The sequence below is a fragment of the Eleginops maclovinus genome, chromosome 6 (assembly GCF_036324505.1).
Source record: "Eleginops maclovinus isolate JMC-PN-2008 ecotype Puerto Natales chromosome 6, JC_Emac_rtc_rv5, whole genome shotgun sequence".
Lineage (NCBI taxonomy): Eukaryota > Metazoa > Chordata > Actinopteri > Perciformes > Eleginopidae > Eleginops > Eleginops maclovinus.
In genome coordinates, this window is record NC_086354.1 from 6,106,027 (window position 1) to 6,126,242 (window position 20,216).

The 20,216-nt window shown below is 39.9% G+C and overlaps 1 protein-coding gene across 2 annotated transcripts; it reads right to left on the reverse strand.

Moving 5' to 3' along the window:
- Positions 1–743: 743 nt before the first annotated feature.
- On the reverse strand, positions 744–13,970 carry LOC134865568 (KN motif and ankyrin repeat domain-containing protein 4-like). 2 transcript variants are annotated; one of them, XM_063885174.1, is made up of 11 exons: positions 13,792–13,922; positions 12,114–12,294; positions 8,733–8,812; positions 7,192–8,655; positions 6,183–6,258; positions 5,123–5,416; positions 4,888–4,972; positions 3,946–4,165; positions 3,720–3,862; positions 2,758–2,958; positions 744–1,372 (listed from the first exon to the last, which is right to left on the reverse strand). In XM_063885174.1, exons 3-11 carry the CDS (start codon positions 8,746–8,748, stop codon positions 1,280–1,282), a joined length of 2,592 nt encoding a protein of 863 aa, XP_063741244.1. In that variant the 5' UTR covers positions 8,749–8,812; positions 12,114–12,294; positions 13,792–13,922; the 3' UTR covers positions 744–1,279. The 2 variants fall into 2 exon arrangements, with proteins under 2 accessions (XP_063741244.1, XP_063741243.1); XM_063885173.1 differs by lacking the exon at positions 12,114–12,294 and having other exon boundaries at positions 13,792–13,970.
- Between the last annotated feature and the right edge of the window lie 6,246 nt (positions 13,971–20,216).

Below are 20,216 nucleotides of genomic sequence, written 5' to 3' on the forward strand. Positions count from 1 at the left end.
CCGCGTTTCATCATAAATGTGAGGAAAAAGCAGATGATTCCATCTGGATCTAACCATCTCTCTCTCTCTCTCTCCTTCTGAGGAAATATATTTTCTCAGGATCATTACAGCACTACAGTCACTCAGCCAGGCCGGAAAGTATCCTCGGGGGAAATGAGATGGCTTTGCTCTGTCAGACAAAAACCCAGCCTCCACCCCGTCTCCACTCAATCCTTTTTGTCTTATCTCGCCAATATAATCTTGAGTCCTTGCTGGAAAAAACCTAAAACTTCAGTCGCTTACCATCTCCCAGGGGTTTAGAAGGAGGAAGGCCACTCAAAACGCATCTGCTTTCACGCCTGACTGAGTCATACCAGCTGCCCACAGTTGGTTTGCAGGTGAATATCATCGTGTCCTCTCTCACAGTGGAATTAGTACACTTCTGTGGGAGTCATGTTTATAATTGTCTGACACACTTGAAAGGGATTAGATCTAATCCCTGGATATGCTCATTTTAGAACTCCAGGTTTATGTGTATTGTTTCTCTCTGTATGTGTTGTACTGCTTTTGAATTAGCTGTCTTTATATATGGCAACATGGAGAAGCCATGCCCCCTGCTGGTCAGGTCTGTCTCAACAGCAACAAAGCCGAAAAGTGAGTTTGTTATGCCCCAACATATTTAAGAGCATGTTTGGCTCTTTCAAACAAATCCGATTTGTGTTATTTTGTTTTAAAAAGGCAGTTAATACTCAAATACTAGCAAGATGGTTTATTGGCACCAAAATGTATGTGATTACAAGTGTTTGTAATGCAACAATTTGATTTTCTTTGTATATTTTACACACATTTTCTTTAAAATTGCTATGAGAATGCATATAATAATCAGTAAAATTCTGAAAACAAAAAACAACGTTTGTTTATAAAGTTTTCAACATATTAATGTTGCACACTCAATTTATACAATAAATATATTTTTGTATTGCTTTGTTTGCAAAGCTAAGCTTGTAATTGGATGTGCAAAGATCAGAAATGCCTTTTTATAAACAGTAAAGACAAAAATAAGTAGCACGTTTCTTGTGTACTGCATCAGGTAAGCTTTATCCCTTAGACAAATTACGTTGCCTTAACTACGTCATCCAATACAAAACTCAAGCTAATGCTGGTGTAAATGTCCAGAAATCATAAACAATATGACAGCAGAGGCTCAACCCAAGCAAACAGCGTCGGCATTTAACTGTTTCAAAGTGCACCAGACAGAAAAGAGCAAATGTGAGAGCATCCGATTCTTTTTTCCAGTCGGCTACAAAGCACGAGCTTTAGCATGGGCCTGCAGCAGTGCAGCTGTGTCAGCGTGGGAGCCTTGCATGGTGATAGAGAGAGCAGTTTGACCACGCTGGAGAAAAAAAGAGAGATAAAGATTAATATTTGACCGTAAAAATAAGCATTTCAAAACTAATTTTGATGTTACACTGACTTGTAATAGGGGAATGGTGTTTTTGCTACTCTGTTACTTTGTAGAGCAGGTCCCACAAATTCAAGGAGAATTAAATATTCTTAGAGAAACGTTTTTCTGGTTTTCACCTATGATTTTGATAAGGCTGTTCTGCCTCAACTTTTGGTTTTTCATGGAGTTTTCTGATTGTAAGAAATCTTAGCTTGTTGCTAAAATAATGCTAACAGCTAACTGCTGCTAACAGATGCTACCATTTGGCTAGCTAGATATTACCTCAGGTAGCTCAAATACATCAGGTAGTTTTTCTTTTTACACAACTCAAGCCCAGGGTGGTGTGGGATGTTGGCAGGCAGACTGAACCGAGCTAGTTATCTACAGTAGGCTAGCTTGCTTTGTCTCGTACTGTTACACTTGATTAATGTTTGGGTGTTTCCACACACTATTGCATAATGTTTTTCAAGTAATATGCAGTGGAAAGGCTTAAATACCGGTGTTTGATGTGATTATACAATTCTTAAAAGGTTTCAGATTCAGCCTGTTAGCCCTGTCATGATGACGTTAGCATTAAGCATAAAGCACCACTGTGCTAAAGTACAGCCTAACAAAGATGCTTGCTGTTAGACTCATCATGGTTGCATCAAGGTACAGAATTAAGGCTCCCTGGAGACAATTAAATAACAAAGCTTTATGCAAGGCTAATGTTTATGTATAGGAGAAACGTTCAAGACTTAATTTCATCAGACTTAATTTAGTCTAATTAGTCTGGGTTTGTGTCAAGGTGAAACATGGTTTAGAAAGTGGTTGATGGTGCTTAATTTAGTCTTGAAAAAACTACTTTAAATGCAGACTGTGAAAAATAGAATATTTGCATCCTCTCCTCCGCCCTCTTGCCTGCCTCCTCTCGCTCCAGACTGGCAGATAAATTACTGTTAGCGGATTAGCTCATCTCAGCACAGGGAGATTTGTTTTACTGTAGCCTGATTAATCCTGGGAAAGCTTTATTCTGCTGCATGCAGATTGACAGTCCACCCACGTCCATGTAGTGTGAGTCAAAACATTCAAGCTTTTGTACATCTAACCCCTTTTTGTGTTTGGTTGTGTGAGGAGAAAAGTATATGTTCTTTTTGTGAACAAATAGGATTTCACAGGACAAATTGAGTTGGAGTCATCATATGAACACTATCTTTCTGTAATTTATTGTAGTGGGGGTGCTGCTTGTAGAATTGTAATTTTTGGGACAATTTCTCATCCAATTAACTGAAATTACTCCGGTCAAGGGTTAAAGGATTTGATTGGAAGTATAAGTGTGTTTTCTGCAGTGTCACCTTGTCAGTCAGGGTGAGGTCACACTGGCTCCTCTCCAGCAGCAGCCTTGCGATGTGTGTGTGGCCCCTCTCAGCTGCGAACATCAGGGCCGTTGCTCCCTCTCTGTCCTGCAGGTTCGTGTCTGCTCCGCAGCTCAGCAGCAGGCGAACCATCACAACCCGCCCGTGTCTCACTGCCAAGTGCAGAGCCGTTTGGCCCGTCTTTGGAGAGGGACAGAAAATGACAACTGAGCGATTTGTTTTAAAGTTAATATATTTATCTCTACATGTTAGCCCATTACTTACAGTATATACTGTTCATCTAGATGTCAGAGTCCCCTATTTAGCTTCAGGACCTGCTATAGTACACTTTGGTGGGACATTAGCAATTTAGTAGTATTGCACTTTTATCAAGATGGGAAGTAAACATTTAAACATAAAAAACTGGAAGATGCAGAAGCAGATAAATGTAAATACTTTGTCCCTAGTGGAGTGGATCAAGCATCAAACATACTTCATCCTTTATTTCCCATAATGCAACATGGTTGTGGATTTATTAGACCAGATGTCATCACACTTATTTTCTTAGACTTCTAAAGGCTTCCTCAAGAGCCACCTTTATAAATAAATATATAACTACTGTTTTTCTCAGTTTGAATATCAACATCAGAATACGTTTTTCCTCCCAGGGGAGATTAAGTTTTGTGTCAGTTGTTCCATTTTAAAATATAAAAAAATAAAAGATACATAAACAAGATAAGATACAAGAAAAGGAATACAAATATGAATATAAACATGAGAAGCTAGTGAAATGTGGAATACAATTATAAGAGAAAGTAATCTTTATTACAAGTGAATGTGTATTTATGTGTCAAATCAGTGGGATGACCCTTTTAATATTGTGTCTTAATTATTTGATTTAACAACATAAGCCCCAAACCAAAAATAACCTTTGTCCTATTTAAGCTTCATTGGGTGTGTACCTGGCTGGAGCGTATATTAATGTTGCTCAGCTCCATTAGCTTGCGGACCACCTCCATGCCACCGGGCCCATCAGGGGTGGTCAGCGAGGCCAGCATCACTGCGGTGTAGCCGGCATTGTTCTGAATGCTCACATCACCCACACCTGTATAACGAAGGAAAAAAAGTCATTATTTTCAGAAGCCAAATCCTTCTCTGTCCACTAGCTCTGCATCACACTGCTGTTACCTGTGTCCAGGATCAGGCTGACGATGCTGTAGTTGCAGTGGGACACGCTGTAATGTAGCGCAGTGTTGCCGTTGTCGTCGGCCATGTTGATCAAGAAGGCCATCAGTGAAGGAGTGACTCTCTTCACTTCTCTCAGGTATACAGCCACCATGCTGCACACGGAAGCCTCCTCTGCGGCTGCACCGAACCAGTGCTGGAACAACAGGACCAGGGCCTTCCTCTGGGGAAACAAAGAAGGAAACATAGGTCGAACTTTAGATCAAATATGGCCTAAATTATACTATGCTATGACAAAACACGGAGTTTGGTAGCGTTGTGATGTAGCTTGGGATCATGGTAGTTTGTCATGGCAGTCAAGCTTTTTCAGCCTGTCCTGCATTGTTCATCGTTTGATGGGTTTTTTACTTTAAATCTGTTAAAGCTGTTTCTCTGGAAATGTGTCAGTTTGCTCTCCGACGCGGTTTAATGGACTCAGGATGAAAGGGCTTTGATCTAGCTGCTAACTTTGCTCAGCTTTCTTCTCTGATAAGTTAAGATCTAGTCGTTGAGAGGGTTATCAGGAGTCAACATATCCTAAAAGGGTTACTACAAACATTGAGAAGTGCAATTCAGTTTCACAAGTTTCTTCGGTGCTGTTCAGTTCTCGGGGACATTTGCTTTGCTTGATTTTCTGATCACTTCAGACCCAAATGTCCAATTTCCTTTAACCCGTTGAAGAGTTATAAATGACCAGGATCTCAAAAATGTGGCTTTAAACTGACTGATCCCAGTCTACTGTGATTAAATGTCAGGATGAGTAGCATGCCTGCCTGTTATAGCAAAGATATAGTTCCAGAAGCAGTCAGCATAGAACTGGAGAAATAAGACTTTGGTGAAGTATTACTTTAATACTATACGGATACCATAAGTGTAAGAAGCTGAATGTTTCTTTGTTCTGCTCACCATGTCTTCATTGGGGTTATCCATGTTGTCCATGTGATCTTTGAGGAATTGACAGGCAGCCAGAAAATCTGCATTCACCATCTCCCTAGAGGAAGAAGTATGTGTGCGTAAGGAAAGAGAGAAAAAGAAACATGCGAAAGAAACATAGCCCCGTGGGATGAAATAAAAACACAGGAGCTATTACCTGAAGAGTAAACATCACAATCACAAAAAGTGATAAGGCGTGTTGCCTCACCTGCCCCCGGTGCTGGTTTGTGAGCCAGACTTCCCCTCCATCTGTTCTCCTGGGGGTTTCGTTTTGGCTGTTTTCTCTGCTTCCACAGACGCTATGCCTCCATCTGCCCGCTCTGATCCTGCTCCTCCTGGTATCATATGTCCGTCTGGTCTCATGTGCCTCACTCCCTCAAACAGTCTCTTCTCTGGGGACGCATCTTCCTTGGGAGCAGCCATCTCCTTAGGGCGGATGCTACTTTGATTTTGCCTGCTTTGGTTCACACAGTCTTGCCCAACCAGATTTCCATTTTTGAGACTTTAAAGAAAATAACATAAGAAGAGGAGAGCAGAAACCACTAAAAAAGCTGGTACATTATGGCAGCTGAATCTACACCCATCAGATCTGTAAAAAAAGACATTTCCGCAGCGTCTGAGTTGGCTCATTTAGGAAAAAGCCAACGTCATTTTTCAATGGCATACAGCCATTGGCAGGTGAGAAGTTGACGTTAATAAGAAAAGTACAGTCATGTTAATAAAAAGTTATCAACAAAGAAAATAATCTAAAATCACATATATTTTAAAATCCGGGTTTTTTGTCCCAATTCTTGAAAGATATTTCTTGCATTATTCATATGATCCAGGATAATTCAGTCAAAATTAAGAGTTTCATCCTTTAAAGGTGTCAAAGGAAAAAAAAGGTTTCAAAAATAATATATAATGTGTTGACTCATAGATATTATAACTCAATAGACTCCATATATATTTATACATTAGTAATCTCTAACCAAAAACTAAACTGGAAACTTTCACAGTCACTTTTTCCACCTATTCTGCCAATATTTTTAAACTCATAAATGAACTCTCTGGAGGCTTTGGTAAATGGAAAATGTTTTTCTTCCTTAGCCGACAACTTCAGAGGGAGTGGCATTCATCCTCAATCTTAAATTATGGTGTTTGTCTCAGTCAAACCATCCGACAGTAGCTTAAACAACCTCAAGTTAGTATGTCTGTCAACCAAAACTATGGTTTAAGCAAAAATCATAACTCTAAACGTTGCTTAAGTGGGTGAGTTATTTACTAACCCGTCATTAACACCCACAGAATGGAGGCTTTTTGACATCAGGGTGCATCCGTCTGTCCTCATGAGGGATTTAGAGGCTGCACAGAAGACAAACAGAGGGTATGATGAAATATCACACTACAGCTGAACAACAACATTACATGCCCATTAGGAACGCATCATCATGTTTTATGGCTTATTGTCGTACTTTAGGAGACAAGTATTTCTTCACAAAAGCTATTTAGTCAGAATTGTTTATACTGAGAAATAAGAGAGTAAATTAGTCAGTGTATTGTGGGCCAAGATGTGACAGCTGTCATGATGTAGCCTGGATGGTAATAGAAATTGATGCTCAGTACTTTGAAATTTGAGTAAAATAAAATGTGCAGTGACACAGACTATTTACATTAGGCAGGTAATGGAAATGAGTTTGTGGTACACAGATTTTCCACTACACAGAGCTCCTATGCCTAATCTTACAAAACTAAAAAATATTTAACCCAAATGGCTTCAATTTAACGCGTTTCAAAGTTTGAAATAATATATATTTTTTAATATTTCATATTCATTTTGCAATTAAAGACATTTTAGTTGTGATATTTTCAATTGACCATAATGTTCCAATTAATGTCCATGAACTGAAAACACACTCTGAAAGAGTTAAAGTTCTAAGACAAAAACCATGAAAATACCACAACACCTTGGTACCAACCGGTCAACCAGAAGTTAGTCAGGCCCTAAAGCTGCTTTTTTCATCTAATTTAGTCCCAATGGGTCCATAATTGTCTAAATGGACATCATGCTATATTAAACAAGAATGGAAACTAGCAATTGAGACAATAAACGTTCAATCAAAATATTTAAGTAACAAATACAGTAGGGTGGTTTTCGAATAGACTTCTATATAATTATACTTGTGTAGCAGTAATGCATTGGCTTCATTTTTCTTTAGTAGATAAGAAGCAGACACGGATCAACCATGATTTGTATCTTCAGTATACAACTATGCTTTAATCACTACAGTGCAGTACCTCCATGTTGGATACTCTCTTCTCCACTCTGTCCATGTTGGGTGTAGTAGGACGTAAGGATGTCCACAAGTCCCATCATCTCCTGCTGCAGGGCGTTGACTTTGGGGTCAGGGTGCTGTAGAGGTTTACCCTCCCTTCCTGATGCATGTTCTGCACACAAACACTCCCACTGCTTATGGAGCAGCCTCTTGATCTTTTTAATATGATGGACGACCAGAGCTGTGTCTTCTGAAGAGTCTTCAGGTTTAACAGACACTGCCCGGTCTTGTTGTCTACTTTTTTGTCCATTTGTAGAAACAGTTCTTGCATCTGGACTTGACCCTTTGTTATATGGTTCAATTGATCTCACAACAGTCTCTTCTCCATCCTGTTCTACCATCACCTTCTCTGCATGAACCCACACTGCAGGGTTCCTGATAAAGTTCTCCATCTTCTCATCTTTCCTCCTGCTCTCCTCCTGCTGCTCCTTTAGCAATCCTAACGCTCTTTGTAGCTCTAGGCCTGTCTCATGGAGCTTCTGCTCCAGCATAGCTACCTTAGCCTGCAGGGACGTCACCGTCAGCAGTTCATCAAGATCTGTACTAGTCCTCCACTCGTGCGTGGGATTAGAGTCTTCTTGACTGATCTGGTAATTTCTAGGAAATGTGACATGACTTTCATGCCGAGGCCTTTTGATGTCCATAATGCCGTAATTGGAGGAGGTGTTGCGGTCTGTGGTTCCATTCATTGATGGGGTTTGGATCTGTGGGTTCAATCCCATTCGAAGCCTTTCTCTTTCCTCCTGAAGGATGCAGATATGCGCCCTGAGCTCTGGAACCACCCTCACCTCCATCTCCAGCTCCCCCACACGTTCGAGAGCCTCGGTCAGGCGTCTCAACAGCCCTGAGCAGTCCTGGGGTCGAGGGCTGTCCGAGGAGTAGAAGACATCCTCACAGGAGGGGTTTCTCTCCCCAAGGTGGTCCCTTGAACTCCGAAGGCTTCCAGGGTCATCTGTGGACTCTGACCCCTGCCTCAGTAATACTGTGAGAGGCAGACTGGAGGCCCGGAGGAGATGAGGTCTGATGTGCTCACCCAAAGGTTGCTCATCAAACTCCTTGATTCTGGCCTCCATCTCTGCCAGAGATCTGAGACCTGTTGGAGAAAGTTGGGATCTGTGATCATTTGCCCAGGAATTGTAGCCATAGTGATGGGCATATGACAGTATGGACCTTGGGCCAAGAGCTCCAGTAGATCCCCAGGGGCTTGGGCGATACCCAGAAGGATTGAGGTGCCTGGGAAGAGTGCTGGCTCGGGGACCTTTGCTTCTGCGTTGGATTGGTACTCTTTTGATTGTGTTGCCTTTCTCTATGTCATCTACGTATTTGAGGAAGTCCAGGTCAAGTTGAAAGCCATAAGGGGTTTCCACTGAGTATGGGGGCTTCCCTTTAGTTCCATTTTCATTTGATTTATGGTGCAATATACTTCCTATAAACAATAAAACAGTTATTTAGTATTCTTAACCAATTAGGAAAAAAATAATTATGTTTTGGACTTTTTTTTACCGTTTTGTCCTTCCATCACTTTTTTGTTGTCAGTTGTTCAAGTCATTTGCTGCCACATTATCTGGTTGGATTTTTGGTACCTGGCAAAACAAACAAAACCAAAATAGACATTAAATTGAATGAGGGACACATGGAGAACACATGTTAGGGCATTTTTACAAGTGGCAGAAATTGTAACTGTGTGGTAACCCCCCCAAGAAAATGATCAGATTCATGAATTCTGAGTTGGAACAGATTAAGTTTGGCAGTGACATTCACTCGAGGTTTAGCTGTGGTATTTTTGGTGGGAGACTCGATCCTAATTTTACGACCAGATGGAGGAGTACTCTGAACAGCAATAACCCTTTTTTGTACTCCATTCAAAATCGGCCTGTTATTCATTCTCCCAGATGTAGCACGAAGATCAACAAACATTCAATTACGCTTGAGTGATTTTTCTCTTTTGCTCCGTCCCAGTCTCTTCTTCTCCTGAAGAATACTGTTTTTCTCACACTCTCACTGCTTCATTTCTTCCATGCACAGGCTGCTATTATTCAACAGTGGCAGGCCTGATGTTCTCTTGATTACAGCCCTGCCATCCAGGACCAGAGCTGAGAATAGCTGAGGACTCTTCAGCCCAGTAGCTATGGCCAGCGGAGAAAAATATACTCCTACAGACATAAATACAGACAACCATTGTTGTGACTCACTACTTTCCTTCCTTGCTCTCTCCGTGTCTCCTATGGTCTTCAATCTCTCTCAGATGCTTGGTTAACTTTTACCTAACAGTCTGTGAATGTAACTTGCTTCTTTGTCTTTTTTTAACTGTAAATTTCTCCTCTTATGCTGCTGACTTTCCCTTTTTTTTGTTGCAATAATAGCAAATAGTCTATGAAGTTATTGCTTCCCTTACTTCCTACCTCCCTCCTCCCATGTTCCCTTCCCCTCTCCTGACCACCAGCCCCTGTGGCAGCTCGCTGTCCTCTTGAGGCGCCGCAGCCACCGAGCCGCAGCCCCAAACAATGTCGGCTATGCAGTAAACAGACAAACACCGCCAAATGGCTCTGCTGGGAATTTTGACCTCCGATATTCACACAATCTCTGATGACGAGCAAAGCTAACAAAACTGCAATCAACAGATACTGATATGCACATGTAAGTGTGCATGTACACGTGAAATGTTGCAAATGTACGTGCATAGATGCAGGTCCCACATGAACATTATCTATACATGTGGTTCTAGGAGGCCCCCAGAAGAATGGGGAATAATTTCCTAGCAGGATTTTAAAGTATAGTTCTAATAGTTCCAGATTTTTAGTACTTATCTCAGATGATACTTTCTCAATACTGCATTTAATAACTAAGAACTTTAACTGCTAATATGTAATCTGAAATTGTCATTACTACAATTCAAATCCCAAAAATGTGTCTACAATAAACATTTTGGAAATGAATGATTATCAGAAACAGCCAAGGCCTAATTGTATTACTCCACAGCTTCAGACTCGATGCAAAGTGCACATTTCTGTTGATATCATAAAAGTAAACAACTCTTAAAACCCACATCAGATATAAACTCTTCGAATTGACCAATCATGCAACAGCCTAGTTTTAAATGTTTAATTATTTTCTTGATCTAGGAATAGGATTTGCTACAGTAAAATTCCTTCTCACTTTATGTTCTCTTCTGTCCCTTACACAGAAACCTAATACATGTGGTATACATTGAAACTGATACAGTGTGTATGTTCGTAATGCCAGTGGGCCTTTATGATGTTGAGTGGAATCTTTCAACACTCGATCTGACAAGTCTAAATTTAGCCTATACACGTGGGTGTTAAACTAAAGTGCATGTCTAGAGATGAGACCCAGACATGTGTCTTCATTTTACAGTTAATTGAATGCCATTAAATGCCCTCACTGTAGAAAAGCAACCTGGGAGGACAAGATGATCAATCATTTTGTCTAGAGCTAGAGAGGCATTAAGAGGAAACAAAAGAGCCTCATATAGACTACAGGCAGAGGTTGTATTCGCCATTGATTCTGTAAATCTGCACTGTACAGCAGAGCACCTGTTACTGCTGACATCTCAATCGACGTCGGTGAGAACATCAGAGTCATTAAGTTGAAAGCGCAGGCTGCTGGCTTCAGTTCAAGAGAAATTCTTTCTCATTTGGGCATCGAAGCAAAGAGTTTTCATCTCATGATATGACATCTACCTAGAAAAAATGCTTCCCAAACATTTGTTATGCAGAGAGAGTTAGATGAGAAGATTAATACTGCTCTCTTTTTTTAATGCTACATGATAAACTACTAGCCGGAGACACAGGTTAGCACAATGACTGGACACAGGGGAAACGGCTAGCCTGGGTTTGTTAAATCACAACTAAAATGTTTATCTGGTTAAACTAATTTGATTATTTAGATTAGACAAATCAGAAAACAAATTAGTGAGCCATAGATGTGCTTGTAGGCTTTTCTACCTTAAGAAAGATGAAGGCTAACTTTTTCCTTCTGATTCCAATCTTTATATGCTAGGCTAAGCTAGCTGTATCCTGGTTGTAGCTTCACATTTTTTGCACAGCTAAGAGATTTGTTTTGATACTGGTATTGAAAGCTGTATAATAACATTCAGAAACAGAAATGAACATTTAGGACCATTCATTGTCTTGCATTCAGACAAACAGTGCAACGCAAACTCCTGCAGCCCACACGTTTCCTACTTAATATAGACTTTCTGACCGGTTAACCACAGAGGAAACAATATAGTACAGTTAGGGATAGGGAATTCCCAAGAGTCATTGCCTAACTGTCTCCACAATGCTGTGGCACAGGTTTTAATTGTGTATACTAGGATAAGTAGGCCCACCTCACAGGAAACACAAGAAATTAACCATATAAAATGTGCCTTACCCCAAAATGGCCCCAGCCAATGCTGCCTCTGCAGTCTGCACACATTGAACTCAATCCAAAGTCAAGCATCAGACCGAATTACATTTTTTCTTGACTTTCAAAATCAATGTTTCCTTTGTATCCAGCTAAAGCTCTGGCTGTTTTTTGGGAAGATTAGGAAATGGCAAAGGTTTTTTTAGGGTCCCTTTTACTTTCTTTGGGTTGTTTTCATCTTTCTGTTTCCACAACAGCTGCTCTCCCCCTCTCTGTAAATATGTCCCTTCTCACACAGACCTTAAGAAGTCCTGCATCAGCACAAACCTCATAATCACAACATCTCGATCCACAGCATTCCTTACTAAAGCCACAAATTAAATTTGAACTCATGATACAGTAAGACGGGTGACCTAGCTCTGAAGCAATGCTAAATGCTTCAGGCTCAGATAAGGACTAAGGGTTCATTCTAAATTCAAAATGTAGGTCAGTAGCAGGTAACCTTTGGATTATTACCTGGTGGTACCAGCAATGATATGTTACTTTGCTGAGTTTTAGCCATGCTAGTGGAATGGCTCTGGATGACAATGGTGGTTGGTTGTTCTGCCACTTTGGAGACACATTTGTCTGGTTGCCAGATGACCAATTCTTAAGACTTTGGTGATCCCAATGTGGTGATGTTTAGTGCCACCATGATCTTGAAAAAAAAAGATATAGGAATGATGATATTTTATGTGTTCCCTTTGAATTGTATACTCATAGTCATTTCCCCCTTAGGTACAACTCCAACCTTTCATAGTACTCTTAAAAAGTGCATTTCCAACACTGGTTAATGATAAAATAACAGCAAAACTAATGACCTTCCCATCAGCCTCAGCTCTAGCCTGTTTTTTCTTTTACTTATTAGCAAACATTAGCATACTAACACACTTAGATAAGACGTGAACATTGTCATTCTAAGCCTGTTAGCAAAATTGATGTTAGCATCTAGCTCAAAGCACACCTGTGCTGTAAGTGCAACCTCGCAGTGGTTTTACAATTCAAGGCCCCACATACATCAATACCTTTTGATATTTTTGTTTCCATGGGTTTCCGTGCCTTGATCTTGCAGAGCTGTCAGTTTTAATACCATATCAAATGTTCCCAGCCACCCATGTGTTCTGTGTTTGGACAGAGCCTCTTCCTGACACTATTTTAATGTGTTCACTTTCAGACACTTAACGTAAGCTTGAACAGTGAGAAACGTTTTCCCCGTGGTCTTTGCCAATCTCTGTCTATCTGTCTGTACACTTTGTAACTCTACATGTTTCCTTGTTTTGTTCACATAGAAATCATTCCTTTCCTCCACTTTTTGGCTGTACAGACTGCGGTTTTCTCCAGTGCATAACTCTAAACGTAGACTTCTGTTCAGAGTTGATTTAGAAACTAAAACCAACAGTTTGGACTCCTTTTTCCCCTCCTGCTCCCAGATTCATATGTTCTTTTTCTGCCTCCATAAAGACGTCCTAGAAAAACCCTTACGTTTGTATGTCTAAGTATTCGGATTTTGGACTGCTTGGCTCCTGGTCTTTGTCCAACAGCAGCAGGGTCACAGTTGCATTGTGGCATCTAAGCCCGGTTGTGTGGTATGTGGAGCCAAAGCTCATAGGATGAAACAGCTGCCATAGGCTTTATGCAAGAAAGAAAACTATGGTATGTTAACATGGAAAGGTTAAAATAGAAAGCATGCTGGTGTGTGTGTGTGTGTGTGTGTGTGTGTGTGTGTGTGTGTGTGTGTGTGTGTGTGTGTGTGTGTGTGTGTGTGTGTGTGTGTGTGTGTGTGTGTGTGTGTGTGTGTGTGTGTGTGTGTGTGTGTGTGTGTGTGTGTGTGTGTGTGTGTGTGTGGGTTCACATTGACATCTGTTCCTGTTGGTTTAAGTACAATTTCTGTACATGAAGTGTAAATCAAATGTAAATATATTCCAACTTCTAATCTTTAAAAGTCAACTTATTTTCTTGTAAGTCTTATTAGTATTCAGCACAGGCCGATAGGTCCACTCTATGCAATTTGTTAAATCACTTTATTGTCAAAAGCTACTCGACCCTGAATTTAAATAAGCCTGTTCCAAATTGAAAAACTTTTGAGGTCAAGATCTAGCATCTATCCCATCCAACTGAGTAAGAGATATGAGAGGAATATTGAATCGGAGCTTACCTGGTGGCAGCCGTTTTCTCCACTCTGTTTTGATGATGTGAGGGCGTCAGACAGTACAGTCTGCTCTCAGCTCCGTCTGTCTGTCTGTCTGTCTCCTGAGAGGGCAGGGAGGTGCTGTCAGGGAGAGTGGCATGCCACGGCTGTTTGGTAAATGCCTATGTGCAGCTCCTGCCATAACAGAAGCTGGGATTGCTTGTGTGTAACAGAGAGCAGGGTGGGGCTTGTGAGCAATAAGCCTGCCTACGATGAGGAGTCATAAGTGGGTGGCTAGGCGTAGACAACCACACCCATTCCTTCAGACGACAGCAAAGAGAAGTTCAGAGGAGTATCTGCCGGGAATGACTACACTTCTTCTGGGACCATGGTGACAACATGTCAATATATGGAGCATCTGGCCAAGGCAAGCAAGAGAAAGTACCAGAGTCACCTTACTGTTTACCATCCGTAATCCTCTCAGATAACATCGGTGGCCACGCAGTGACTCAAAGACCTCCCTCGGTCAGAATGTGTAACCCTACCCAGTGTTATTTGGTCCCTGTCCTCTATAATCAAGTAACCAGGGGGAGAGCTGAGGGCTTGGTGCCATCCATGAGGGTTCATTCTCTCAGTGCATACCTCTCATTCTTCATGGATCCACTTTCAACCCACAACCAGCATCTTCCTTTGGGGCGATACCATCATGCCAGGAAAGCATTTCTTCTGCTCCTCTTAAAGGCAGTGGACCACCCGGACCATCTGCAAACATGATACCATGATCTATGAGTGTATCTTTTTCCCATGTCATAACCATTCATATTGCCGCTTTATGAACAGGGTTCTTTACACAAGGACATTCTTCAACTCTCAAAGTTGTTTACAAGGAAACACGATATAAGCATTTATAGAAACCAATGAAAAGAATACTATACCAACGTACAATAGAGCCTACAAAATAAAAGCAGAGGGAGCACTGGGCCGTCCTTTATTGGATAAAAAGGTATTATGCTATCCCATAATGCCTTGTGGCAAACAGTTTTGGAAATAAAACCTTACTTGAATTGTGCAGCATGGAGACTTACACTGTACTGATTTTCAATGTTGCTTTAAAAACATTAGCCTAGTTCAGGTTTTCTCTCGTTACTGTTATGGGGTTTTCCTAAATCCCTTTGATTCTCCTTCGCATCTCTCTTTGATCTCATGACTTTTCTAACAAGTTCAGGATAAAGATAAGGAGGTCATGTTTCAACTACTTCTAGCTAAGTTACCAGTTAAATTATTAGTTAGCTAGCTTATATTGTGAACATGATACTTTATAAAGCAGCTAAGCCTTGATGCATGAAAGCATTAGCCACTGATTGCAACAGGCATGGGCAGTAACAGATCGAATTTACCCAGACTGCGTAACCAGGTGTGAATCTATACACCTACTGCCTGAATTTGCTTTCTGCTTTTCACTACTTTGGTCTATTTTTTTTTTTTTTGTCAGTATTTGAACCCTTTTGTTCATAAATGAGTGTGTCTGAGCTTAACTGTATGTCTTAAACCAATACTGCATTTTCTGTTTGTTTAATTTTTATTTGAGCTGTTCTAAACTGTAGTATGTGCTAATGTGTTTCATTGTTGGTGTACATTTATAGGCTACTGCCTGAATATGCTGAGGACACAGTACACTGTTCTGTTGTTTCAAACACTTTAGTAATCGATATTCCTTTTTTATTTTACCAGATTTTCATTGCTCTTGATATTAAGGTAATCCGAAAGTTACAGAAAGTAATTAGATTACATTACTTTTATATTATGATTGTGATTACATTTTTGTAACAGGTAACTAGTAGGCCTAATTGTAACATTTTTAAGGTAAACCTCCAAACTGTGCTTTGAAATTAGTTCAAGGCCCTGAAAGTAGCAGTTCATCTCTCTTTTTACTTGATTGAGCTTAGTTTTGTGCGATTTGTAATGGTTAATTGTGTCTCATAATGCCAAGAGAAATGTGTTTCCTGTCCCGTATAGGACAGTATGTGCCATACAGTTAGCATTGTTTAAAACGGTCTCTAACTGGCAGAATCCAGCTGGATCCTGTAGCTCGAAATTAAAATCTACTTCGCAATGGTGGTAACATGTTGAGAGGGGAGAGCTGCTAGCAACCACTGTCCCAGTGGCCCGCCATGGATGGAAAAGGAATGAACAAGAATTAGCAGGAAATACTCCTTTTCCATTACCCAAGCAGACAACTGACTCCGAGAGGGATTGTGGTCTGAATCGAAGCAGGGAGAGAGAAAAAGCGGTCTTTATTGGACCAAAGGATTGCTAACGGCCTGACCACATGCTGCAGAAAAACTGGCCTGAATGCAAAGTCTCTGCCTGCTCAAAGGCAGTTTCAGAGAAAGATTTAAAGTTGCATCATATTTGAAGGGAAATACGGGGTATTAATAAAACACTTTGAATATTAGTTTGAAAACGAGGCATTAATTATTAACTTGTAAAAATAGACGTTTTGGGCCCGCAAAGCTAAATGCATGAAGGGCAAGGCTGCAGGGTATTAATCTTCCTCCCTTTTTCTGTTATTACTTGTGGAAGCTGCCTCCTGGAGGAAAGTATAGCTCTTATTATATATAGTATCTTCAACCCTTTATTTGAAATGGAAGATATGTATTTGTTTTACACAAGTTATTCTGTTTCGTAATTGTAATTGTTTTGTCAGTATTTTTTTAAATGACTAAGTTAGCTATGTTAGCTAACTAGCTTATAGCAGATCTGGAATAATTTCCGAAGGAATCATGTGATCACATTTTTCGTAAGTACATTTTGGGTAAGTTGCAGGGACAGTTGGCCAACTTTATAACCCCCAAATTAAAACAGGCACTATCAGCATTTTGTATTTGCAGCGTTTTTGCTTTGCAAATGTTGTTTATGCAGCGTTTTTAGTCAACGCTCCACGTGTTGTCAAGTTGTCGAAGATGTTTCATAACTTGTTTGAGTTTTGGCAAGTTGTTTTTTTTTGTATTTGCTTCGTTTCTGAAGCTGCAGCGCATTTCTGCTAATGGAAATGTTTTGGGCAGTTGTAGTGCATTTGCACATGTGGGCCGCCATAGGCAAACAACCAAATTGAAGGCAGAAAGTTCCTTTTGTCAAATCTGTTCATAAAGTCGATCTGAATCTTGCAATTGTTGTAAAAAGTCACTATGACATTTCAAAAATCCTCTACTAACTTGCTTATATTACTGATTAATTACTTACCACCTTACTTTCCATCACAGAAAACCTACACCAAGCTCCTGAATGTGATTGTATATACATTTTCTTGTGAGTTTAATAGTATATACTGTATTTTGCATTGCTGAACATACAAGTACATTTTTGAGGTGATATTGTATTATTATATATCCTTGGATTACCTTAGAATGCAATGATATTTAATGTTGGCTAACATATATTAACTCTTGGAGTTAAACTTCAGACAGTTATTCCCAGTTCATTTACAACAAGCCAAAATGTGGATGTGTGTCAGCTGCACATACAATCAGTTTGACTATTGCACTTGCACAAATACATAAGTAAACAGTCTGTGTGTAAAGTAAGTCCATAGTGTAGTTAATAAGAAATAATACCAACTGTTAGATATTTTTGAGCAGTGACCAAAAAAACTGAAGATAATTTACAGAAGAGATGAACCCGATAAACTGGTCTTATTGCTGAGAAAATGTGAAGTAGAAAATGTTGCTCAGCTACATCTAAAAAGAGCCACATGAAATTGCATGACCAATTATAATTTCTTTCAAATGTCACTGTTTTCATTATATAATGAAAATTGAAATGTTTCCATATTAGATGCAAATGATTCTTACAAAGTGTACAAAGCCATTTGAATCTGTTGATGGAGACTCGCTGCAGCAATCTCCAGCAGGCAGTGAGCATTGTAAAGTCTTGTGGCAAAAAACAACTCTCTGGTGCTTTAGTTTGTTCTTGAGTAAGAAAAAAGACAACTTTTGGGTTTTTCACCCATGGGATTTTCATTTGTCTGGGGTTGCTGGTACACAAGATCACAATGTCCATTTAATCGGATTTTTCTTTGTGATTTTGGATTATTAAAAAAAATAAGCAAATTCAAACAAACAGTTATGCTACTCACATGTTTTGTTTAGCTAAATAATCTTCTCAACACCATGACTTCAACGTCAATACTCTGAAGGTGGACTCGTATTTGATGTGATGACTTCTAGTCAGCCACTTATTAGCCACCTTTATTGTTGACTCGTAAAGCTTCAATGTTCACAAGTGAGGAACCTGCTGACGTATACGCAATGGTTGTAGAACAAAAAGTGAATATGTCATGCCTGACGGAGTTGTCGATGAGTGTCTGTCGGCCTTGTTTTAGCGGTGTTTCCTGCAGCATCTGCCTTTTTTCATTTTTCTGCCATTTCCAAAATCCTTTGCGAAGCTATTGGCAAAATAAATTGCTCTGATTGGCTTTATACTTAAGGAAGGTACACTTACGAAGGTTCACACAATTGCACACACAATATGACAACATTATTGGCTTTTGGCATAATTGGCTCCATTCATGGTGTGTCAGGGCTTTCTGAGGCTTGTTTTAATTATAAACCTTATTTCAGGAATCTAAGCAAAAGCTTATTCAAAATACTTATTATATACTTCAAGACGAGGGAGCCTGAAGTGTAAAATTGCAAACTAATTTCCGGTATTTTAAGACTCATTGCTGCATCGCTGATTTTGGCATTGAGAGTAAAAAAAGGTGAGGCCGCACAGTTCCCTCTTTTTTGCACATGACGAACCTGTCGCTCTCTGAAGGCAAACAAACGGTTGCTTATTCATGAGAGATTTCTTTTTTAGAAGACAATCTGCACAACACCGACCTTCTAAGTGAGCAGGATAGGCTGTATGGGGATGAAAGCAGTGGAGGGATTCCTATTTAATCATTCCTCTTCCGATGTATGTGTATACAATCCAATGATCAATGAAGTAAATATGTATTCATGAGCACAATGTTCCACCTTCAACCCCTGTACATTTTGATCCCTGGCCTACTCCTGTTCCTATGTTTATCACGCACGCCCCCTTGGCCCCTCCACTGTACGTCCCTTACTCTTAGAAGCTCCACTGCGGCTGCTCTGTGAAATGATTCATGAATGTGGGCCACAAACTTTTTACCTCGCAGAGAACAGGGCCCCGTGCTGAAGTCAGGGTTGTGGGCTGTGTTTACTCTGTACACACTGTCAGGGCTCATGCAACCCAAACACTAATATGGGTACCGGTAGTTAACATTTAACAGAGTGGGACATGGGTCATCACCCACTACTTGTGTGTAGATTCATAGTTAAAGTTGCAACGTTTATGCAGGCTATGGTGATTCACTGTAGAGAACAATAATTACATGTTGAATCAGGAGGCAGTTTTGTCTTTATATTTACGATGCAAACAACTTGCATGCCTCAAAAGTAAAGCAACGTGCCTAAGTTGCATTCTTTCTAATGCCAAGCAGGATACATATCCATCTCTCCTCCACTACCAATCAGATTGTACATATCAGGGGTGTCCAAACTTTTTGCCCTGAGGGCCACATACAGAAAAACATACGAGGGGCTGGTATATTGCCTCATATGTTAAGTTATAAGTTAGCCAAATCAATCAAATGTAGGTAAATGATGCTATAATACTTAAATATGCTTTGAGAAAAAAACAACATGCATCACAGCTTTTTACAGGGTTTCATTTATTTTGTTAGCAGCTCATTCCTAAAAACAGAAGCCTCAAATTGTTTATAATAAGGAAAAATATGAAGCGTATATTTCAAGGTTTTTATGTAAATAAGTTATTGGGCTTTTTTCTTATCAACTAAGATTTGTTAGAAAATGTTCTTAACTTTAATTGACTGAATTTATTTGAAAAGTGGGCTCATTAACTGGTGAATACTGTTTGATATGTTTTTACATATACATTTAAGAAGTACAATATAATACAAGCACATGTTTCATTTGTGGGCCATATTCCATTGTACTTTTGAATTTGCACCCCTGGTATAGAATGACAAAATGACTCTTAAAATCCCTTGATTTGTTTCCTCTGTAGACATGTTCCTACTTTCTCTCATGTGTTACCTTAAGTATTCAGTTTTATTAACTATATGAATTATACTTCAATACAGAATGGGGTTCATTTTGTAAATCATCGTACAATTTAAACTAAAATAGACTATAGGCGGTGATGGTTAAGGGCCTGACTACATTGCGATTGGTTGTCACTAACACAGTGTTTTAAGGTTTGAGTGTTTCAGTTTTTCAAAATACTAGTCCCAAACTAGCAAGGTAGGTCATGTCCACTTCTTCTATACAGTCTATGCAAACAATCCATTTTGCTTGATAATGCCTTCATCTATATCTGCACAGCACACACTGTACTTACCCACTGCTGGATCAAAATAACTTGCA